This window comes from Hippopotamus amphibius, chromosome 15 (assembly GCF_030028045.1).
Source record: "Hippopotamus amphibius kiboko isolate mHipAmp2 chromosome 15, mHipAmp2.hap2, whole genome shotgun sequence".
NCBI classification, from domain to species: Eukaryota; Metazoa; Chordata; class Mammalia; order Artiodactyla; family Hippopotamidae; genus Hippopotamus; species Hippopotamus amphibius.
Genome location: NC_080200.1, coordinates 20,821,787 through 20,845,543, shown reverse-complemented (window position 1 = coordinate 20,845,543; position 23,757 = coordinate 20,821,787). Strand labels below are relative to the sequence as shown.

General features: G+C 39.7%; 1 protein-coding gene across 1 annotated transcript; it reads left to right on the top strand.

Annotated features, from left to right (window-relative positions):
- Positions 1-17,891: 17,891 nt before the first annotated feature.
- On the top strand, positions 17,892-18,824 carry LOC130836336 (olfactory receptor 2M3-like). Its single transcript, XM_057708391.1, has one exon. It carries the CDS (start codon positions 17,892-17,894, stop codon positions 18,822-18,824), a length of 933 nt encoding a protein of 310 aa, XP_057564374.1.
- The last annotated feature ends 4,933 nt before the right edge of the window (positions 18,825-23,757 follow it).

The window sequence follows — 23,757 nt, the reverse complement described above, 5'->3', positions numbered from 1 at the left end:
GGTGACTAGCAGCACTAGTGTCCATATAGTAGAATGAGCTCCCAAAATGGCTGCCAGCACTGTCCACAGGGTGAGCACCAGTAGCCTCCTGGCTCTCCAGGAGACTTTCCAAGATCAGCAGGTAGGTCTGACCCAGGCTCACTTCAAATTACTGCTTCTGCCCTGGGTCCCAGAGCATGTGAGATTTTCTGTGAACTCTTTAAGAGTTTAATTGTTCTTGGGGACTTGTCATCCTAGAACAGGGCCCCTGACCTGGGGAGCTTGATGTTGGGCTCAGACCCCTCACTACTTGGGAAGAACCTGTGCTATTGTAATTATTCTCTTGTTTGTGGGTCACCCACCTGGGGGTATGATTCTTGACTATACCACAACTCTGCTCCTCCCACCTGTCTTGTGTAGTTCCTTCTTTATATCCTTAGTTGTAGAAGATCTTTTCTTGTATGTTCTTGTCTTTTCAATTGATAGTTGTTCTGTAAATAGTTGTAATTTTGTTGTGCTCATGAGAGGGGGTGGGCTTGGGGTCTTTCTATTCTACCCTCTTCAAAGCCTTCTCTACCTGTACTGTTTTTGAGTGTTTATCATTGCATGCCTTATTGTTTAGCTTCTCTAGGTGTTCTATGAATTATGAATGTTAGATCTTTTGTTATAACCCCATATGTCCTGGAGGCTCTGTTCATATTTTTTTTCAGTCAATTATCTTTTTGTTTTTCAGAATAGGTAATTCCTTATAGTCTATCTTTAAGTTTACAGATTGTTTCTTCTATCTCCTGCATTATTTTGGCTTTTTTTTTTTTTGCATTTTGCTTTTTAGCACAACCACTGAGTTCATAAATTTCAGCTATTTCATTTTTAGTTTTAAACTTTACATTTGGTTCCTTTTTGTCCCTCCTATTTTTTTTTTTTGATGAGACTATCTATTTTCCATTTGTTTCAAATGTATTTATAATAGCCTGTTGAGGTATTTTTATAACGGCTGCTTTAAGATCTTATCAGATGATTCTGACATTTCTGTCCTCTTGCTGTTAGCATCTGTTGTCTTTCTCCACTCAGTTTGAATTCTTCCTGGTTTTTGATCTAATGACTGATTTTTTTTTAAATTCCAGCAGAGCAAACCTTTTTTTAAAAAAATATTTATTTGTTTATTTGTTTGTTTGTTCTATTGGCTGTGTTGGGTCTTTTTTGCTGTGTGCAGGCTTTCTTTTTAGTTGCAGTGAGTGGGGGCTACTCTTTGTTGCTCGGGCTCCTCATTGCCGTGGCTTCTTCTGCTGCAGAGCACAGGCTCTAGGCATGTGGGCTTCAGTAGTTGCAGCACATGGGCTCAATAGTTGTGGCTCATGGGCTCTAAAGCGCAGGCTCAACAGTTGTGGCACATGGGCTTAGTTGCTCCTCGGCATGTGGGATCTTCCTGGAGCAGGGATCAAACCGGTGTCCCCGGCATTGGCAGGTGGATTCTTAACCACTGTGCCACCTAGGAAACCCTAATGACTGATATTTAATTGAAGCTTGGACATTTGGAAGTATTATAAGGCTGTGGTTGTTATTTAAATCTTGTGTTTTAGTAGGCCTCCCTTGGCAGTGTTCCAGTGGATAAGTTGGGGGCACCACAGCATTAGTACCAGATGGATGTGGGAATCCAGGTTTAGCACCCATCCTCTACTGACACACAGGTGTGGTGGTGGGAGTTCCTTGTGTTTGTTTGTGTTGATGAATTGACACTTTTATAATTGTGAGATGAATCTCTTTGTTATTTACTTGTACCATCTGTTCTTCTTTTAAAGAAATATTTCTCTAACAAGTGTTGGAGAGAATGTGGAGAAAAAGAAATACTTGTGCACTGTTGGTAGGAATGTAAATCGGTGCAGCCACTATGGAAGACAGTATGGAGATTCCTTAAAAAATTTAAGAATAGAACTACCACATGAGCTAACTACCTCACTTCTGGGTATTTATCCAAAGAATATGAAAACACTAATCCCAAAATATATCGGCACCCCCATGCTTATCACATCCTTATTTATAATACCAAAGATATAGAAAAAACCTAAATGCCCATCAATGAACGAATGAATGGATAAAGAAGATATATATATATGTGTGTGTGTGTCTTTCAGACATATATATATTTCATATATATAATGGAACACTATTTAGCCACTAAAAATGAAATCTGCCATTTGATAGACCAACATTGATGGACCTTGAGGAGATCATACTATGTGAAATAAGTTAGATGAAGAAAGACAATTTCACTTACATGTAGAATGTAAAAAACTAATAAAAAACAAAAGAAAAATAAAAACCAAACAAACCAAACAAAAACAGACACATGGATATAGAGAGCACAGTAATGGTTACTAGAGGGCAAGGAGGGAGGGTGAAATGGGTAAAGGGATCAACTCTATGGTGACGGGTGGAAACTAAATTTTTGGTGGTGAGCACACTGTAGGGTACACACAAATAGGAATATAATATTGCACACATGAAACTTATGTAATGTTATAAAGCAATGTTATTTCAATTAAAAAAAACAAAAAAGTTGTTTCTCCTATTTGCATTTTTTTGAATTAATCAAACTTGGTATTCTATTTTATCACCTCAATGATTTTTTTTAGGTATATTACTTTGTTCTATATTAATTTTTTAATAGCCATTTTAGGATTTACACTATGCTTCCACTAGCTACTACAATCTACCTTGATTCAATATTGCAATAGTTCATGTACAATATAGAAAATTTGCAACATCATAAATTCTTTTTTCTTTCCTTTTCTTTTCTTTTGATTGAAGTATAGTTGATTTACAATGTTTCAGATGAAGAGCAAAGTGATTTAGTTATGATTTAGTATATATATATTTTATATTCTTTTTCAGATTTTTTTACATTATAGGTTATTACATCATAATATATCCATTATGGTACTTTATGGCTATTGTAATTTGTCCTATATTTGTTTCTGTATGCATTTAAATCCCCACTGCATTTTCAGTATTTTTGTTTTAAACAGGCAGTAATATTTTAACTCATTTAAAGAAAAATTATGTTACATTTATTTACATATTTACTATTTTGAGTGCTTTTCATTCCCTGTGCTTCCATTTTGCATCACTTTTCATCAAAATCTGAAGCCTTTCTTTGACAGTCTGCTGGAAATTAATTCTCTAGATCTGTTTATATGAATATATTCTTTTTTTTTTTTTTTTTTTAAGGGCCCTACGGTTGCGGTAGTTTACTTATTTAAACGACATTTTTACACTTCGCCTTCTCCGTGTGGAGGCGCAAAAGGGCCTGAGCTCCCGCGGTCCTCGGGCCCCTTCCCGGTGCCCCCGCAGCTGCCCTCCGCGGTCGGGCCGCCGGGGACTGGGTCCTGGTCTCCGCGCTCCTTCCCTGCACCTCTGCGAGGCGGGGCTTACGGGTCCCGTTTGACCGCTGAGAACTGGGGGGCCGGCCAGCGCCCCACCGCAGCTGCGCAACGGGCACCCGGATTTCCCTCGTCGGTCTGGTGCCCCGTGCTCACCAGCTCGTCTCTCCGCAGACCTTCTGATGCCAGATTGTTCATCGTGGTGTGACGTTCCGTCAAGAGGACGCAGTTCCACTCGTGGTGTTTCACTTAGAAAACAACAGCGGTAACTCACAGGGCGCTTAGTCCATGCTCGGCGCTGTTCTAAAGGCGTTGCGGGTTTGTTTTCTGGTTTGTTTCTGCTTTTGCTTTTTCCACCGTCTCACGTATTTTTCGTGTATGCGGCACATCTGCATTGAATGCCTACTTCATGCCAGGGTCGGTGCTGGAGGCTGAGGCTGCGTCCGCGCAAAGGCAAGTCCACGTTTTGCGAACACTGTTTAACCCCCGCAACGGCCTACGTTCTCTGCTTGTTTGCGAAGGTCATACTGCCTAGCGGTGTAACCCGCGAGCCCGGAGATCCTCCCGCCGCCACGTGAACATCGCGGTATAAGCTACAGAAACAGCCTACTGAGTGTTGCACGTATCCTTGTTTCTCAGCTATCGGCAAACAGGTAGCATCACTCCGCAGTCACAGAAGTACCAAACTGCAAAGAGCGAGCTATACTCGCTTACTCCAGGCCGAACACTCCTATATGAATATATTCTTATTTTGCAATCACTTGAACAATAATTTCTTTCTGGTTATAAAATTCTAGATTGACAGTTTTTTTTTCAGTAATTTAAATGTCTTTCCATTGGTTTCATATCTCCATGTTTCTGATGAGAGTTCAACTATGTATTTAGTTGAGATCCTTGATTACAATATGTCAGGGTTTTTATCCATTTTTAAGATTTTCTATCATTTATTTTCAGCAACTTAATAAAATGTGCTGATGCCTGAGCTTCTTTTTAATCTGTGGGTTGGGGTGTATTTACAGTTATGGAAGAATGTAGGCTGCTATCTTATCAAGTATTTTAGGGAGAATTTTCCCTTTTCTCTTTCTGGGATGCCTTAGACACATTTGTCAGATTGTTTATTTTTCAACAGGTCTTTGACACTATTTTTGCCCACTCATTTGTCTTTCTGTTCTTTAGTTTGAGGACTGATCTATTGAATAGATCTTATAGTTCAGGGGTCAGCAAACTATGGACCATGGGCCAAATATGGTCCACTGGCTGTTTTTATAAATATAGTCTTACTGGAACAAAGCTAAACTCATTCATTTGCATATTGTCTGACTCCGCTTTTGTCCTAAAACAGCATTTAGTAGTTGTGACAGAGATCACATGGTTTGCAAAGTCTAAAAAAAAAAATTACTATCTGCTCATTTATAGAAAGTTTGCCACTCTTTTAGTTCTCTGATTTTTTTTCCTTCTGCCATGTCCAAGATACTCTGAATCTCATCTAATGATTTCTTCATTACAGATAATATATTTTTCAGGTCTAGAATTTCAATTTTGTTTTCTTTTCTTTGGGATTCCATTTCTCTGCCATAAATCTTGATCTTTACACTAAATCTTATATTCTTATCCTCTACATTAGTTCACCACCTACAATACTTATTTTAAAGTTGTTTTCTTGTAATTCTAAACCTGGATCATCTGTGGGTCTGCCTGCATTGATGGTGTTTTCTCTCTGCAGGTCACAATTTTTTCCCTTGCTTTTTTGAATATTATAATTTCTTTTTTTAAATAAATAAATTTATTTATTTATTTTATTTGTTTATTGGCTGCATTGGGTCTTTATTGCTGCACACAGGCTTTCTCTAATTGTGGCAAGCAGGGGATACTCTTCATTGTGGTGCTTGGGTTCCTCATTGCTGTGGATTCTCTTGTAGTGGAGTGCGGGCTCCAGGCATATGGGCTTCAGTAGTTGCAGCACATGGGCTCAATAGTTGTGGCTCATGGGCTCTAGAGCACTGGCTAAATAGTTGTGGCATCCGGGCTTAGTTGCTCTGTGGCATGTGGGATCTTATTGGAGCAGGGCTTGAACCTGTGTCCCCTACATTGGCAGGCAGATTCTTAACCACTGTGCCAAGTAGGAAGTCCCTGAATGTTATAATTTCTGATTTTATGTGGGGCATTTTAAATAAAAAAAAACACTGGAGACTGAACTAGATATTTTTCAGTTCTGTTTTGTTTTGTTTTCCCAGAAATGTAAGGTCTTTTCTTTTGTCAGGCAGCTTGGATAGAGCCTACCATTAGTATAACTGATTTGGGGCTGATCCAATTTCAATCCCCCTTTGGTTTAAAATGTAATTACTACCTTTATTTATTTATTTATTTTTTTAATTGTCTTTTTTTTTTGGGGGGGGTACATCAGGTTCAATCATCTGTTTTTATACACATATCCCCGTATTCCCTCCCTTCCTTGACGCCCCCCCTTCGAGTCCCCGCCACCCTCCCTGCCCCAGTCCTCTAAGGCATCTTCCATCCTCGAGTTGGACTCCCTTTGTTATACAACAACTTCCCACTGACTATTTTACAGTTGGTAGTATATATATGTCTGTGCTACTCTCTCACTTCGTCTCAGCTTCCCCTTCACCCCCGCCCCCTCCCATACCTCGAGTTCTCCAGTCCATTCTCTGTATCTGCTTCCTTGTTCTTGTCACTGAGTTCATCAGTACCATTTTTAGATTCCATATATGTGAGTTAGCATACAATATTTGTCCTTCTCTTTCTGACTTACTTCACTATGTATGACAGATTGTAGTTCTATCCACCTCATTACATATAGCTCCATCGCATCCCTTTTTATAGCTGAGTAATATTCCATTGTATATATATGCCACATCTTCTGTATCCATTCATTTGTTGATGGGCATTTAGGTTGCTTCCATGTCCTGGCTATTGTAAATAGTGCTGCAATAAACATTATGGTACATGTTTCTTTTGGGATTATGGTTTTCTTTGGGTATATGCCCAGGAGTGGGATGACTGGATCATATGGTAGTTCTATTTGTAGTTTTTGAAGGAACTTCCAAATTGTTTTCCATAGTGGCTGTACCAACTTACATTCCCACCAACAGTGCAGGAGAGTTCCCTTTTCTCCACACCCTCTCCAACATTTGTGGTTTCCAGACTTTGTGATGATGGCCATTCTGATCGGTGTGAGGTGATACCTCATTGTGGCTTTGACTTGCATTTCTCTGATGATTAGTGATGCTGAGCATCTTTTCATGTGTTTGTTGGCCATCTGTATGTCTTCTTTGGAGAAACGTCTATTTAGGTCTTCTGCCCATTTGTGGATTGGTTTATTTGCTTTTTTGGTGTTAAGCTGCATGAGCTGCTTGTATATTTTGGAAGTTAATCCTTTGTCCGTTGTTTCATAGGCAATTATTTTTTCCCATTCTGAGGGTTGCCTTTTAGTCTTGTTTATGGTTTCTTTCGCTGTGCAAAAGCTTTTAAGTTTCATGAGGTCCCATTCGTTTATTCTTGATTATATTTCCCTGATTCTAGGAGGTGGGTCAAAAAGGATGTTGCTTTGATGGATGTCATAGAGTGTTCTGCCTATGTTTTCCTCTAGGAGTTTTATAGTGTCTGGCCTTACATGTAGGTCTTTAATCCATTTGAGGTTTATTTTTGTGTATGGTGTTAGGAAGTGTTCTAATTTCATTCTTTTACATGTTGCTGTCCAATGTTCCCAGCACCACTTATTGAAGAGGCTGTCTTTTTTCCATTGTATACTCGTGCCTCCTTTGTCAAAGATAAGGTGCCCATATGTGTTTGGGCTTACTTGTGAGTTCTCTATTCTATTCCATTGATCGTCCTTTCTATTTTTGTGCCAGTACCATACTGTCTTGATCACTATGGCCTTGTAGTATAGTTTGAAGTCAGGAAGCCTGATTCCACCAACTCCATTTTTCCTTCTCAAGATTGCTTTGGCTATTTGGGGTCTTTTGCGTTTCCATACAAATCATAAGATTTCTTGCTCTAGTTCTGTGAAAAATGCCATTGGTAATTTGATCAGGATTGCATTGAATCTGTGAATTGCTTTGGGTAGTACAGTCATTTTCACGATGTTGATTCTTCCAATCCAGGAACATGGTATATCCCTCCATCTGTTTATGTCATCTTTGATTTCTTTCATCAATGTCTTAAAGTTTTCTGCATACAGATCTTTTGCCTCCTTAGGCAGGTTTATTCCTAGGTATTTTATTCTTTTGGTTGCAATGGTGAATGGGAGAGTTTCCTTAATTTCTCTTTCTGCTCTTCCGTTGTTAGTGTATAGGAATGCAAGAGATTTCTGTGCATTAATTTTGTATCCTGCTACTTTACTGAACTCATCAATTAGTGCTAGCAGTTTTCTGGTAGAGTCTTTAGGGTTTTCTATATATAATATCATGTCATCTGCAAAGAGTGACAATTTTACTTCTTCTTTTCCAATTTGGATTCCTTTGATTTCTTTTTCTTCTCTGATTGCTGTGGCTAACACTTCCAAAACTATGTTGAATAATAGTGGTGAGAGTGGACACCCTTGTCTTGTTCCTGTTCTTAGAGGGAATTCTTCCAGTTTTTCCCCATTGAGAACGATGTTGGCTTTTGGTTTGTCATATATGGCTTTTACTATGTTGAGGTAATTTCCTTCTATGCCCATTTTCTGGAGAGCTTTTATCATAAATGGATGTTGAACTTTGTCAAAAGCTTTTTCTGCATCTATTGAAATGATCATATGGTTTTTATCCTTCAATTTGTTGATATGATGTATCACGTTGATTGATTTGCGTATATTGAAGAATCCTTGCATCCCAGGGATAAACCCCACTTGATCATGGTGGATGATTTTTTTAATGTGCTGTTGGAGTCTGTTAGCTAGTATTTTGTTGAGGATTTTTGCATCTATATTCATCAGTGATATTGGTCTGTAGTTTTCTTTTTTTGTGACATCTTTGCCTGGTTTTGGTATCAGGGTGATGGTGGCCTCGTAGAATGAGTTTGGGAGTGTTCCGCCTTCTGCAATATTTTGGAAGAGTTTGAGAAGGATAGGTGTTAACTCTTCTCGAAATGTTTGATAGAATTCGCCCGTGAACCCATCTGGTCCTGGGCTTTTGTGTGTTGGGAGATTTTTGATCACTGCCTCAATTTCCGTACTTGGAATTGGTCTGTTCATGGTTTCTATTTCTTCCTGGTTCAGTCTTGGAAGATTGTATTTTTCTAAGAATGTATCCATTTCTTCCAGGTTATCCAATTGATTGGCATATAGTTGCTTGTAGTAGTCTCTCATGATGTTTTGTATTTCTGAGGTGTCCGTTGTGACTTCTCCTTTTTCATTTCTAATTCTGTTGATTTGCATCTTCTCCCTTTCTTTTCTTGATGAGTCTGGCTAATGGTTTATCAATTTTGTTAATCTTCTCAAAGAAGCAGCTTTTAGTTTTCTTTATTTTTCTTATGGTTTCTTTCCTTTCTTTTTCATTTATTTCTGCTCTGATCTTTATGATTTCTTTCCTTCTGCTCACTTTGGGGTTTCTTTGTTCTTCTTTCTCTAGTTGTTTTAGGTGTGAGGTTAGGTTGTTTATTCGATCATTTTCTTGTTTCTTAAGGTAGGACTGTATTCCTATAAACTTCCCTCTTAGAACTGCTTTTGCTGCATCCCATAGGTTTTGGGTTGTTGTGTTTTCGTTGTCATTTGTTTCTAGATATTTTTTGATTTCCTCTTTGATTTCTTTAGTGATTCCTTGGTTGTTTAAGAGTGAATTGCTTAGCCTCCATGTGTTTGTATTTTTTGCAGTTTTTTTCCTGTAATTGATATCTAGTCTCATGGCGTTGTGGTCTGAGAAGATGCTTGATATGATTTCAATTTTCTTGAATTTGCTGAGGTTTGATTTGTGACCCAAGATGTGTAAAATGTAATTACTACCTTTAAATCCAACCCATTGCTTCCTGTATTGCCACTCCCACTAACAATCTTTTTTATTTTCTCATATCAGGATTTGAGCTAAGAAGGAGTTGGATTCCACCTTTAGAAATATCAGTTCACGTCTGCATTCAACTCCAGCAGCACTCTAACTAAAGCATGATGAAGAGAGCTTGCCGTCCTTTCTGCCTATTAGCAAAATTTCTCTGGGGAGGAATTGTTAATGAAGAGATTTTTATTTGTATTTGGGACTTTTCCAGATTCTGATCTCATGCTGGCCCACGTTGTTAATAATTCATCTGGTTTCTCCTGGATTTGAATGAACATGTGAAAGGTAGGAGAACGTTTTCAAGGGTCACATTTTTCCCCTTGTATAAACTAACTGCCTCCTCCATAGTATATATAAAACAATGTCTATGGATGGACCTAGAGACTTTCATACAGAGTGAAGTGAGTCAGAAAGAGAAAAAACAAATATCGTATATTAACACATATATGCGGAATATAGAAATATGATACAAATAAACTGGTTTGCAAGGCAGAAATAGAGACACAAATGTAGAGAACAAACATATGGACACCAAGTGGGGGAAGCGGGGAGGATTAGGGGGGAATAAATTGGGAGATTAGGATTGCCATATATACATTACTAATAAGAAAAAAAACACCAAATTGTACACTCTAAATATATGCAGTTTATTGTATGTCAACTGTATCTCAATAAAAGTTCTAAAAAAAAAAAAACAATGTCTGGTTAATATGAGTAGCATTGTTTCTAATTGATGACTATGAGGTTCTGAGCACCGATTCAACTGGTTTATGAAAGGATATATGCCTCTCATCTGTGTGGTGCTTCACTTATCTCATCTCATATAGTCATCACGAATACTCTGTGATATATGGGTTGTTACCCCAGATTAACAGATAAGGAAATTGCGATACAGATAGGTGAATAATGCCCTTTGTGGGTGTAGTAGAAGGAAAGTACCAGAGGATGGAAGGCTGCCATTGGCTGAGTACATGTTGAATGGCAGGCATTTCACACATATTACTTTATTTAACCTTCCTAACAGCTTTGAAAAGTCTTTATACCTATTTGAAAGACAGAGAAAATTGAGGTGCGTAGAGGTTGGGCAAGTTCTTAAAGTTGCTGAAAAGTGGCACAGCCATGATTTGTAGTAATTATGTTTGTGAAATAGGACCATCTGTTTCTGTACTCAAAGACCACTTTGATTTTACAGTATAAATTTGGTTATCCATTCCTCAATTTTAAGAAAAGGAGAAGGGCATTTTCCAATTTTCTAGTGCTCACTTAAAAAAATCCTGTATAATTTTGTGGTTCTCTTTTGGCCAACTATTATGGTGACTCCAAATTTTCCCTGAAGTTTGGGAGTGAGAACAGGAATATTTCACTCCTTTAAAGATTTGGGCCTCCTTGGGTGGCGATTTTGCATCAGACAAATGAGTGTGTTTTTAGAGTACTCTGTGAGTGGAAACAGGATTGGGATCCACCTTTTAGGTGTTGGAACTAATATAATTTAGGAAGAAAGTCCTGAGTCCCCAAGAAGAGCTGACTTTCATCCCTATTCTCTGTTTCCCTAACAACAAACACCTATAAGATTGTGAGTGTAATAAAGAAATGAACATAGTCTTGTGTTGCTTATTTTAAAAAAATTGTAAAAATGATATAAAGAACTCCCCTTCACTCACTCCTGAGTCCCCATTCCTCCCCACTCACATGTATACATACGTACTTTGTACAAACAGGTCTGTCAGCAGCTGAAGCCCATAGAAGTTAAGGACCTCTCTGGGAACTTCTGATGCTGTCTGGCCCTGACTGGAGAGAATGGGGCCCAGAATGGAAAACAGAGGGAAAACAAATGGGAAGAAATGGAGAATCCAAATTCTTACCATTCCACTGTGCAGATCATCAGAGAGAGGTGATATCAGACAAGGAATTTAGGGAGTTTGTCATGGTACTTGTACCTGGAAGCCACTTGATACGTTAATCTCCACCTAATTTCTCATAAATAAATACATAAACCTCTCATCCTTTGGGACTGTCACCCTTTGGTGAAACTGAAGCCTCAGTGCCAGCAAAAGATAGCAAAGGTTGAAGCCCCCAAACCCTCACATGCTGGGCAGAGCCCTGGGCCTAGCAGAGTTGCATCACTGCCCTGGGTCCGTGTCTCTGACCAATCAGCCTGGGCCAATGGGTGCCTCTTTCTGGAGAAACAGGGACTCATACCCTTTGGAACAATTTGGCAATATCTCCCCAAATGGAAAATATATTGTTAGCCCCAGGAGTTGCACTTCTGGACATTTATTTTGTAGTTAGAGTCACCCTTGATGGTGGCTGAGATGGGTGGGGCAGCCTGCAGGTGACAAGAAGTGGGTGAGTTCAATAGTGCTTGGGAGGTGAGGGAAATTCCCAGATAGGTTTCTTTCTTGAATGACTCACAGCTCAAATTGAATGAATTAAAAATGAAACTCAGCAAAATTTACTTTGTTTAATGTTATAAATACTAATCTATTACTTATTTTCTTCCCTTTTGCTTAAATATTTATAAACACTTGGTGAAAAATAAAATGTTCTTTCTAATGAACAGCCTCAATATTTTCTCTTAATATTCATATTGACAGTTCATCTATTTTCTCTTTTGCATGTAAATTAACAACTTCTATAATCATCTTTGTAGCATTTTAGATCTGCAGTAATAAATTTATACTTTAGTTAACTGTGGCATATTGGGAAGGTTTACTGCATTTTCGTGTTAGCTCCTGACTGCTGCGTTAGACACAGTGGGATAGATGGCTGCTGAAGGATAGAAGAAGAGATTCAAAGGAATGGATTATTGAATATAAAACACTTTTGTTACCAAACTGAACTTGAGTCTGCCCACCCACTTCACAGCAAAGCCAATTTATTGACACTGGGTTGTGGTGAAAGAAATAACAGCACTTATTGCAGGACTAAGTAAGGAGAATGGGAGCTCATGCTCAAAGACGTGAACTCTCCAAAGGCTTTCAGGGAAGGGTTTTAAAAGACTGCATGAGGGAGAGATTTGCAGGCTGTGTGATCATCTCATACTCATTGTCTGATTGGTTGGTGGTGAACTAACAGGGTAATGTCACAAGGATCAGCGTTATTTAATCCTCAGACTCCAGTTGGTGTGGCATGTCTGTCATTAACGTTGTCTGATTCACTAGGTATTTTCTGTGTCTATTCTACTTATGATTATTGCATCTTTTAACACATATGTTCTTATAAATAAAGTCATGAAAGAGATATGTTGAAGCCCAATACAATATGACTGATGTCTGTTCAAAAAGGGAAATTTGGATGTAGAAACAGGCAGGCATACACAGAAGATGATGTGAAGGGACACAGGGAGAATGTCACCCAAAGCCAAGGAATGCCTGATGGCAGAAGCTAGGAGAGGGCATGGAACCAATTCTCCCTCATGGCCCTCAGGCACCTTGATTTCAGGTTTCTAGCTCCAGAACTGAGCCAATGAATGTTTGTCACTTAAGCCACCCAGTGTATGTTACTTTGTTCCAGCAGCCTCGGGAAATGAATAAAAATGGGAAAAATGACTTTAAAGATCTTTATTAAGATAATGATTTTTAGATGAGGAGATTTCCCTGGGTTATCTTCCCCTAAATTGAACCACAGAAGGGAGGGATAGGGAGATTTGACTATAGATGAAGGAGATAAGACAATGGAAGCAGAAAAGGATTTGAAGATGCTATGCTACTGACTTTGAAGATGGAGGACAGGGCCATAAGTCAAAGAATATGAGGCCAGTAGAATCTGAAATAGGTAAGAATATTTTTTTTCCTCAGAGACTTCAGAAGGAACCAGCCTGCTGACTTTAAGCCAATAAAATTAACTTTATACTTCTGACTCCTAGAATTGTAAGAGAAAAAAAAATGTGTTATATTAAGTCACAAACTTTGTGGTCATTTATTACAGCAACAGTAGGAACCCAATACACCAATGAAGGCATGATATGACTGGTCTTCATTTAAAAAATATTGGCATGCCTGCAGTGTGAAAATATGGATTGGAAAGGAGCAAAAAATGCAAGGGGCAGAGGAATGAGACCAACTGAGAGGTTAATGAAGATGGTGACTCAGTTAAGCTGATAGTTGCTTGGGAGATTTGGGTGGACAAAAAGTAGTAAATACAGGCTTCATGATTCAGTCAAGTTTATCTTTCTGTGAAGCCAGTGGAGGCATTAATTATCCTGGTGACAGCACAGGGCCTGGGGTCCCCATAGCCTGGAGCACTAAGCTAACATCTGAGCAAACACCCTTCTCAAAGGAGACCACGCAAAGTATGAGCAGTGTTGACCAGACTGGCTTTGGTGCACAGCATCTAGGATAAGGAGCTTCCTGCTGGTTTTGCCCGGCTTATCCTGTCACATGCTCCTCCTCTGCCCTCCCCATATCTGACCTCCTCATAGGTGTGGCTATATGAGACATTAGATGGATGTTTCAGTTCACCCAAGCCAGCACTCAAATGGAAGTCCGTTCTGATTTGAGGGCTCTCGTCAATAACTATGAAACAACTAGAAAATACTCATATTGCTTAATTGGAAATTAAAGAGTACAGTTTTAGTAATCCATGGATAAGAAAAGAAACTACAAAGGAGATTACGACATATTTTTAACTGAATGACAAAAAATATTGTTGTACATAGAAGAAATTTTATAGCATTATAAACATGTATTAGAAAGGCACAGAAGGGTTAACTGGGCCTCCTCCAAACATTTATAACACCAATCTTACAATCTTTCAAACAATAGAAAAAGAACACTTTCCAACTCATTTTATTAGAGGAGCTTCACTTTGATATCATAACATGATCAGGATTTTATAAGAAAGAAAAATTACAGGCCAAGCTCTCATATGAATAGAAACAGAAATCCTAAAAAAAAAAGTTAGCAAATTGATTCAGTAATATAGGACAATCTATGACAAACATTCAGTTTTATTCCAAGAATATATGAGTGTTTTACCACTCAAAAGTGAGTCTTGATAGTCACAGTTTTTTTGAAATTCCAATTTCTCTTTCTTTTTTTCCAATTTTATTGAGATATAATGGACATACAGCATTGCTTAAGTTTCAGGTGTAGAACATAATGATTTTACATGTGTATAAATTATGAAATACTATCAAAATAAGTTTAGTAAACATCCATCACCTCACATAGTTACAAAGTTTTTTCCTTGAGTTGAGAACTTTAAGATCTACTCTCTTAACAACTTTCAAACATATAATATAGTATTGTCAGCTATAGTCACCATGCTGTACATTATATCCCAAGAACTTATTTATCTTATAATTGGAAGTTTGTACCTATTGACCTTCTTCACCCAATACTCCCACCATCCTCCCTACCCACTAGCTTCTGGCAACCAGCAGAAATTCTGTTTCTATAAGCGTTTTTTTTTTAATTCTATATATATGTGAGATTATATAGTATTTGTCTTTCTCTGTCTGATTTATTCACTTAGTAGAATGCCCTCAAGTTTCATCTGTATTGTTACTAATGGCACAATTTCCATATTTTTTAATGGATGAATTGTATTCCGTTGTATATACAGTACACTTTCTTTTCTTTTTCTTTTTTAGTATTGTTAGAACCTTCTTTATTATGAATGTTCTTTTTTCTCCCCGTTTTAGTGAGGTATAACTGACATACAGCCCTGTATAATTTTAAAGTGTACAGCATGATGGTTTGACTTAAATATATCATGAAATGATTACCACAAAATTAGTTAACTTCAGGTATTATCTCACATAAATACAAATTTTCTTCCTTGTGATGAGAAGTCTTAGGATTTACTCTCTCTTAAACTTCATATATAACATGCAGCAATGTGATATTTACATTTATAGGTGGGGAGAGACTGAATATACACACAATGACTGGACCATACATGAAAATGGAACTCTGACCCACAACCTGCAGGAACTTGCCCAAGAAATCAACCTTCTTAACAACAATAAACATCCCAGGGAGCCAGCCTGCTATAAGTCAGACTTGTAGGAAGTTAGAGTGTTAGCTTTAGTAACAATCTAGGAAGGTAAATAATCACTTCTGTAATAATAGGCACAAAATGGCCAAGATTGATTAATAACAGACAGCTTCCCTAATTTTTGCCCCACTTTTTTTTTCTCTCTTTTTTTATTTATTTTTTTGGGGGAGGTACACCAAGTGCCCCACTTTCAATTTAGGACCAACCACAGAAAGCTAAATGTACCCTAACCAATCACCCTGCTCTTGGTTAGCATACCTACAACTGTTCGACCAACATCCTCCAATCAGGGCACATGTGGTGCTTCCCTTTTTCTAAAGCTTTCCCACTCTTCTACCTGCCTTTGAGTCTCTGCCAAAATGCAAGTGACAGTGGCTGACTCCCTTGCTATAGTAAGCTCTGAATAAATACCCTTTGCTTTTCTCACGTGGCTGGTCTTCGCTTAATTCCACAATGCTCAATAATTACTTATAGAACTAAAACCAAATAACCAATAATTGAGTCCATAAATGTATAGGACATCACTTGAGTACAAGTTTCATAGACTAACTGACCAGGTTCCATTTCCTGTGATCCATGACAAAACTTCCAGAATGCAGCTAGATATTCACTCTCATACTTCGTGGTGATCACATTCTCTCCCAGTCCCCATGGGTGAAGTGAGGGTTAAGACCCCTGAGGGGAGTGTAGGTGAATGTATCAAGGGATGCCTCCTTCCTTTTAGAATAGAGTCTGGGGGTGTTTTTCAGAGCCAGAGCTATGGGGAATGAACTTTGGCCTAAAGCCATTTCATTAACTTTGGCTTCTTCCTTGGGGTGGAGTTTCTGTCTATTCCCTGGGGTCATTATGAGCTGAGTTGGGTCTCCCAAGATATCTGCTCTGCAACTAGAGGTGTAAGCCTGGGACATGAGCTCATCAATTTTGTAAGAAACAGAAGAACATCTTGGATGGTTAGTTCTATATAATTTTATGTGGAGCCATAGAGTTGGAGGAGGGTCTGTGTGTAAGGGCATTTCTCAGGCCACCACTGACTCATGCATTGCTATGAGGTCTAAATCTTTGCAGATTTCTTGGGTCTAACTCATTTCTGTTGAGATTTGCAGGTCAGAGTGGAAGGTAAACTACGGGGAAAAGAATGGGGGTGGTAGGCGCTAAAGGGGGTGAGGGAAGATCTGACAGATAAGGGACTATGGTGTTAGTTTGACTTCAGGCTTCAGCCTATAGAGTGTCAGGCTGGAGACAGAGATACTTCCTTGCTGTCAAGTGACAAAGGTTGTCAGCATCAAAGACCAGGAAGAAGGTAATCCTATTTTTCTTGGGCAAAAAAATTTATCACTGATAATTCTCCAGTCTCTGGACTGAGTTCCAAAGTCACAGGCAGATCTGTTGGGCCCTTGCCACACATGTGCCCACGTCACTGTGGTATTCCTGCCTGTGCTGATCTTGGAATCTACCTCCCTGAGCTGTACGCTGGCTCCCTTTGCTGTCATGCCTCTGTAACTAGCTATGTCCTGGGATTTCCCTCTCCGCAGCCATGATTTTCTGACTCCAGAAATACAACAAAAACAAAATAGCCTCCCTACCCTGAAAACTTCTCCGCAAAGGTATGAGAAAGAAAACAATTTTATTTTTGAATAAGCATTAAATGAGATGTGATATGCATCACAGGTTATCTGCTAAGAAATTACAAAGACAAAAGGAATATATCACCTTTTTGTATAGCCAGGAAGTGACAACCCATTTCATATATGCTCCTGAGATAAACAATGACTAGTTCTGAAGTAAGAGAACTTCACAGCACCATTTGTCTCACAGGGTTCATCCTAGATTTACCTGGTAATTGGAGTGACTTAGTTAATTGGCTTTATTTAAAGGAAAACAAACTTGTCACATTCTAAAAGACGTAGTTCCGCAACGTGGAGCAAGGTGCCTTCTGAAGTTAGGGTCCTGCCCTCCTACAGAGCTGGGAAAGTAGGGGCCTTATTTTTCCTGATGATTACAATTAAAAGAGATGGATCCCAAGTCCTTGAGAAACACATTCCTGGGTCTGAAAGCTGGCTAGAGGCTTATTTCATTTTTAAAATGTTTGTGCACATTTCAGAGATAAATAACTTGTAATTGTCTAAAGTAAATGCTCTAAGAAAAGGGCAGAGGGAGAATTTAAGCCTCATATTTTCAATGGTATTTGTCTTTACGCCTGTTACACACTCACTCCTCCTGCTCCCTCTAGAAAACCCCAATACTCACTTCCTAACTTAAATCTGTACCCACTTTTCCTAAACCTAAGGTTATACATCCTAAAACCTCTTCTCTCTCTCTCTTGCATTATGTAGGCTCCCCTCTCTGGGGGCCTACTCACTAGTCTTTCAAGAGAAGTAAGAATCAGATCTTGTTTGGTAACCATTGAGGGCAACTAAGAGGAAATGGATTTTCACTACAGGAGGAAAGAATGGGGTCTAAGACGGGGGCTAGACATAGAAGAAACAGGAGATAAGTTGTTTTGTTTTATGTCGGTGCATTTATTATTTTTTTTCTTAGGGCCAAGGCCATGGACATCTGGAACCACACCTCCTTATCGGATTTCATCCTTTTGGGTCTATTCAGCTACTCACCATATGACTTCTTCCTTTTTTTCCTTGTCCTTCTGGCCTCTGCTGCTGCTCTGGCTGGAAACATCCTCTTCCTCCTGCTCATAAAAGCCAACAGGCGCCTGCACACCCCGATGTACTTTTTTCTCAGCCAGCTCTCCATCATGGACCTGACCATGACGGGCACAGTGGTGCCCAAGATGGCAGCCAACTACCTCTCGGGCAGTAAGTTCATCTCTTGGGGTGGCTGTGCGGCTCAGGTCTTCTTCGTGATCATGGTAGGAGGAGGGGAGTGCTTCCTCTTGGCAGTTATGGCTTATGACAGGTATGTGGCGGTGTGCCACCCCCTGCGGTATCCTGTGCTCATGAACTGGAAGGCCTGCTGTCTGATGGCCTTAGCATCCTGGATGGGTGGAATGACCGACAGCGTGATTGACGTGGGCATGGTCTTCACCTTCCCCTACTGTGGCTCTCTCCAGGTGGACCACTTTTTCTGTGAGGTCCCCGCTGTCCTGCGGCTCTCTTGTGCTGACACCTCACTCTTTGAGGACCTCACCTATGCTTGCTGTGTGGTCATGCTGCTGCTGCCACTGGGAGTCATTGTGGCTTCCTATGCCCAGATCCTCATGGCTGTGATTAGGATGCCCTCCACGGAGGGGAAACAGAAGGCTCTGACCACTTGCTCCTCCCACATGGCTGTGGTGGGCCTTTACTATGGGGGGGCCATATTTAGCTACATGCAGAGAGCATCTGCTAGAACACCAGCAGGAGACAGAGCCACTTCCATCTTCTGCACCATCCTCACTCCAATGCTCAACCCACTCATTTACAGCCTGAGGAACAGGGAGGTAATGAGTGCCCTGAAGAAGGTGCTGGGGAGATGGAGAGTGTAGACATGCCCACCCTTCTGGGGCTTCCTCTCTTGTTCCAATCCTTCTTCTGCTGGCTCAGGTGCTCTGTGGCTCATCTTCCTCCTCTGTACAAATTGGGCCCCTCTGCCTGGCTGGGGTGAGGTTGTGAGATGAGAAATCTGAAACATTTGAATGGAAGAGGTCAACGTAACAGATGGCAACTGATCAGTTTCACAGTGTATCTTTCCACCATTGAGCACCCCTATTTCTGTCCAATGAACGTTCATAGATACTTATTTACCTTTTTTCCAGAATTGCTAGAGGCAGTCTTTCTTCTGAATTGCACAGTAAAAGTGAGCAGGGAGTGAGAACCCATGTAGAACCCATTGCCCACTGAAAGGTGGTGCAAAGGTCAGAGGTGGAGTCTGACATGTAAAAGCTGTGCAAACTTGGACAAGTTTACTTCATTCTCTGGGCTTCACTTTAATTTCCATACCAAGAGAGCTACGAGTAAACAAAGTCCAATATTTCCTGGCACTAACTACTAATTACTTGCTCTTACACAAACTCCATTTCAACGTTTCTTCAGTTATTAAACAATGTAAAGAGATTTGTGCCTTCTTGAAATTGTGCCTTAAATATCACTATCAATGTGTAAAATATCACAGATAAAGAGCTAGAATTTTTTACACTCTTCCTGTAAGAATGACACTATAGAAGCTACAGAGATTACAAATGTGTCATTCCATTGTAGAAGGAAATTGGGAGCAGACTGATTCTTTATCATTGACTCCAGTTTGGAAGGGAAATGAGGTGTGAGGAGAAAACCCCGGAAGGAACTAGTTTCAGTCAAGTTTCTATCCCAGGGGCTCTGGAGGAATTTGAGAAATATTCTCTTGAGCCATGTCTTCTACCAACATCTCCCAGAACACACTGGACCAAAAGTTTCCCCTCAGTCATTCAATCACACTGCTCCCAAGAGAGCTGCCCTCATATCTTGAGAGCCTGTGGGGTTCTGGGCACCAAGTGGGTGTGCACACAGAGTAGTGAGGGACAGGGCATGGTCCAGCCCTGGGAGAGTTTGGAGTCTGGCTAGTGATTCAGATTGTTCCAGGCAGAGGGGACAGCTGAGCAAAGGCTGAGGACAGTGTTCTAGAGCAGGGAGAGCCAGGAGGAGAGTGAGGGAGAGCTGGCCAGAAAATGGGCCCACATCTCATCGAGCCTGATAGCCTCTGTGAGGAGGTAGGTAGGGTTTTGAAGAGAGGAGGTATGATCTGCCCCTTTTAAAAACAGAACCACCCTGGCTGCCCTGCAGGGACCATCACAAAGCTCTTGTGGTAATCCAGGTAAGAGACGTGGCACGTCGACCAGGGTGGAAATATAGGAAGCAGCAAAAATGGGCAGGTTCTGGGTAGGGTTTTTTTTTTTTTTTTGTCTTTTTATAAAAATTGAAGGATGTTGTTTCAGTTTCAAGTGTACAGCAAAGTGATTCAGATATAAATATATATACATTATATGTATATATATATTTGCATTCTTTTTTAGATTATTTTCCTTTAGAGGTTATTACAAGATGTTGAGTAGAGTCCCCTGTGCTATACAGTAGTCTAGGTTCATTTTGAAGTTCAAGCCAACGGGACTTTCTAGCTTACAGTAGAACTGATATTATTAGCTCGTATGGTTTCAGGAAGGATAAAATGAGTAACTGTAATTAACATGCTGGGCACCGAGAGCTCTTTGTTAGCTCTTCCTGTTAAGATGCATGTAGACCTTAGTAATCAACACACTTCTTTAAAAATAATAGACAATTGTATGCCACTTAAAGGAGGCAAGTTTTCAAGTGGTTCACTATAATGTCAATGAGTCTTTGGGTGGATGTATTATATACCAACCTGAGTGTTGCCCAACATTCATTCTGCAGCCTCCTCAGGGTCCAAGGTGACTCAGCTTCAGTCTCTCCCTCCTACCATTGTTTTCAGCCACAAGTGTCTCAGCTGTACTGGACCAGCCCCACACCAGGTCTCCTCCTCCTCCCTCAGAGGCTTCATTGGTGGCATGGGCGCATTGCCTCAATCACATATCCCTAGGCCAAGACCAGAGCTTCAGTGCACCTGCAGGGAAGTTGGCACAGGTGGGCAGGCAGGGCTGATGTTGTGGGAATGTCTGCCTTGCTGAACAGCAAGAACCATATCTCCAGCACCAGCCCCACATGAGAGGGCAGTTCTGCAGCAGGAGTCACCCTCCTGCCTGGAGGGCATGGTCATTTGGGGAATCAGGACACAGGACTGGGACACAGCCACCTCCTCCATGGGGCCAGGGCTCTGCCCAGTGTGTGGGGTCTGGGACCTTCACCTCTGCTGTCCTCAGCTGGGACCAAGGTTGCAGCTTAGCCAAAGGCTGCAAGTCCCACAGACAGAGAGGTTTATGCATGGCTCTTCCTCCACTTACCAGGGGGTTAAGTATGGATAAACCCACTCCAAGTTGAAAATAATGTAAGTTGAAGATGCACCTAATTCACCTAACATAGGTGCTGCTACCCAGCATCATGAAAGACTATTGTACCTTATATATACTAGCCCAGGAAAAGACCAAAGTTCAAAATCTGAAGTACAGTTTCTACCGAATGCATATCACTTTCACACCATCATAAAGTTGAAAAATCTTAAGCCAAACTGTCATAAGCTGGGGACCATCTGTATTTATTTCTGGGCAATTAGGTGAACATTAATGTGTCAAGTGAATTCCAGATGTCAAATAGCATGGAAAACTCCAGAATATTTCCAGTCTGATGCCATTTCAGTCTTTGCGGGAGAGAATTGATGATCAGAACAGCCGGAGTGGTATGAATATCGGTGATACCCTTTGCCTATTTTATTTCCTCCTTCTTTTCCAAATAGAAGTCTGAACTCTATTATCTTTTTATCTTTGAGGTTTTTTTTCAGTATGCATATGAGATACCTAACATTTAGTTTATGTTGTTTTTCTCGTATTTGGCAGGTGTTTTGGCATTCTTTTTTTAGTGAAGTATAATTGAAATATCCCATTATATTAGTTTCAGGTGTACAACATAATGACCTGATATTTTTGATAATTACAAAACAGTCGCCACAATATGTATAGTTAACATAGGTCAGCATATATAATTACAAACTTGTTTTCTCCTAATGAGAACTTTAAGATCTACTCTCTTAAGTTTTAAATACACAATGTGATATGGTATTATTAACTACAGTCATTATTAAACGTTTGGGATATTACACAGGCATATTTATTTTATGGTTGGAAGGTTGTACCTTTTGACCCTCTTCACTCATTTTACCAACCTTTCAACTCCCGCCTCTTGCAACCACCAATCTGTACACTGTATCTATGACTTTGGTTTTGCTCTTTTCAGATTCCACATATAAATGAGATTATAACGTATTTGTCACTCTCTGTCTGACTCATTTCACTTGCCATAATGCTCTCAAGGTCCATCCATGTTGTCACAAATGGCACAAATTTTTTTTATGGCTGAATAACATTCCATGGGGTGTGTGTGTGTGTATGTGTGTGTGTGTGTACGCATATGTGTGTGTGTGTGTGTGTGTGTGTGTATATATATATTACATTTTCTTTATCTAGTCATCCATTGATGAGAACTTAGGTAGTTTGTGCATTTTGGCCATTATTGATAATGTTGCAATGAACAGGGGTTGTAGACATCTTTTTGAGTGAGGGTTTTCATTTTCTTTGGATAAATACCCAGAAGTGGAATTGCTGGACCATAGGGTAGTTGTACTTTAAAATTTTTGAGGACCCTCCATGCTGTTTTTAACAGTGGCTGCATCAATTTACTTTTCCACCAAAAGTGCACATGGTTCCCTTTTTTCCACATCCTTGCCAAAACTTATGTCTTGTCTTTTTTTCAATAGTGATACCAACAGGTGTGTAGTGATATCTCATTGTGGTTTTAATTTGCATTTCTCTGATGATTAATCACGTTGAGAATCTGTTCATGTGCCAGTTGCCATCTATATGTCTTCTTTGGGAAAAAGATCCTCTTTCCCATATTTTAATCGGATTACTTGCTATTGAGTTATATGAATTCTTTACATCATTTGGATATTAACCCCATATCTGATATATGGTTTGCAGATATTCCTCTCATTCTGTAGGTTGCCTTTTCATTTTGTTGATGGTTTCTTTTGCTGTGCAAAAGGTTTTTAGTTCGATGGAGTCCCACTTGTTCATTTTTGCTATGGTTGCCTTTGTTTTTAGTGTCATATCCAAAAACTAATTGCCAGGCCTAATGTCAAGGAGATTTTCCTGCATGTTTTCTTCTGGGGGTCTTATGGATTCAGGTCTCACTTTCAACTCTTTTATCCATTTTGAGCTAATTTTTGTGTCTGGTGTAAGATAGTGGTTCAGTTTCACTCTAATGCATGTGGCTGTCCAAATTTCCCAATGGAAATTATTGAGGAACTGTCTTTTTTCCCCTTTGTTTTATTGGCTCAAAATATTATTTTGTAAACACTTGTGTTGAAGTTTAATTGGATCAAAAGTTAATTGACTGTGTATGCATGGGTTTACTTGTGATCAGTTTTGCTCTGTTGATCAATGTGTCTGTTTTTATGCAAGTACCATAGCACAAGGGTAAGTCAAAAATTATCTGCATTCTGGGTGTAGAATTTACAGATGTTTTGATCTAACCAGAGTGCAGATAATTTTTGACTCACCCTCGTAGTTTGATTATTTTATAGCCTTGTAATATAGTGTGAAATGAGGGAATATGATGCCTCCAATTTTGTTCTTTCTGCTCAAGATTGCTTTGGCTACTTTGGGTATTCTGTGATTCTTTTCAAATTTTAAGAGTGTTGTAATTCTGTGAAAATACCATTGGAATTTTAATAGGAATTCCATTGAATCTGTAGATTGCTTTGGGTAGTATGGACATTTTAAAATATTAATTTTTCCCATCCGTAAGCAAGAAATA

Coding starts and splice junctions, on each gene's coding strand:
- LOC130836336 (XM_057708391.1), top strand. CDS start 17,892: ATGGACATCTGGAACCACACCTCCTTATCGGATTTCATCCTTTTGGGT.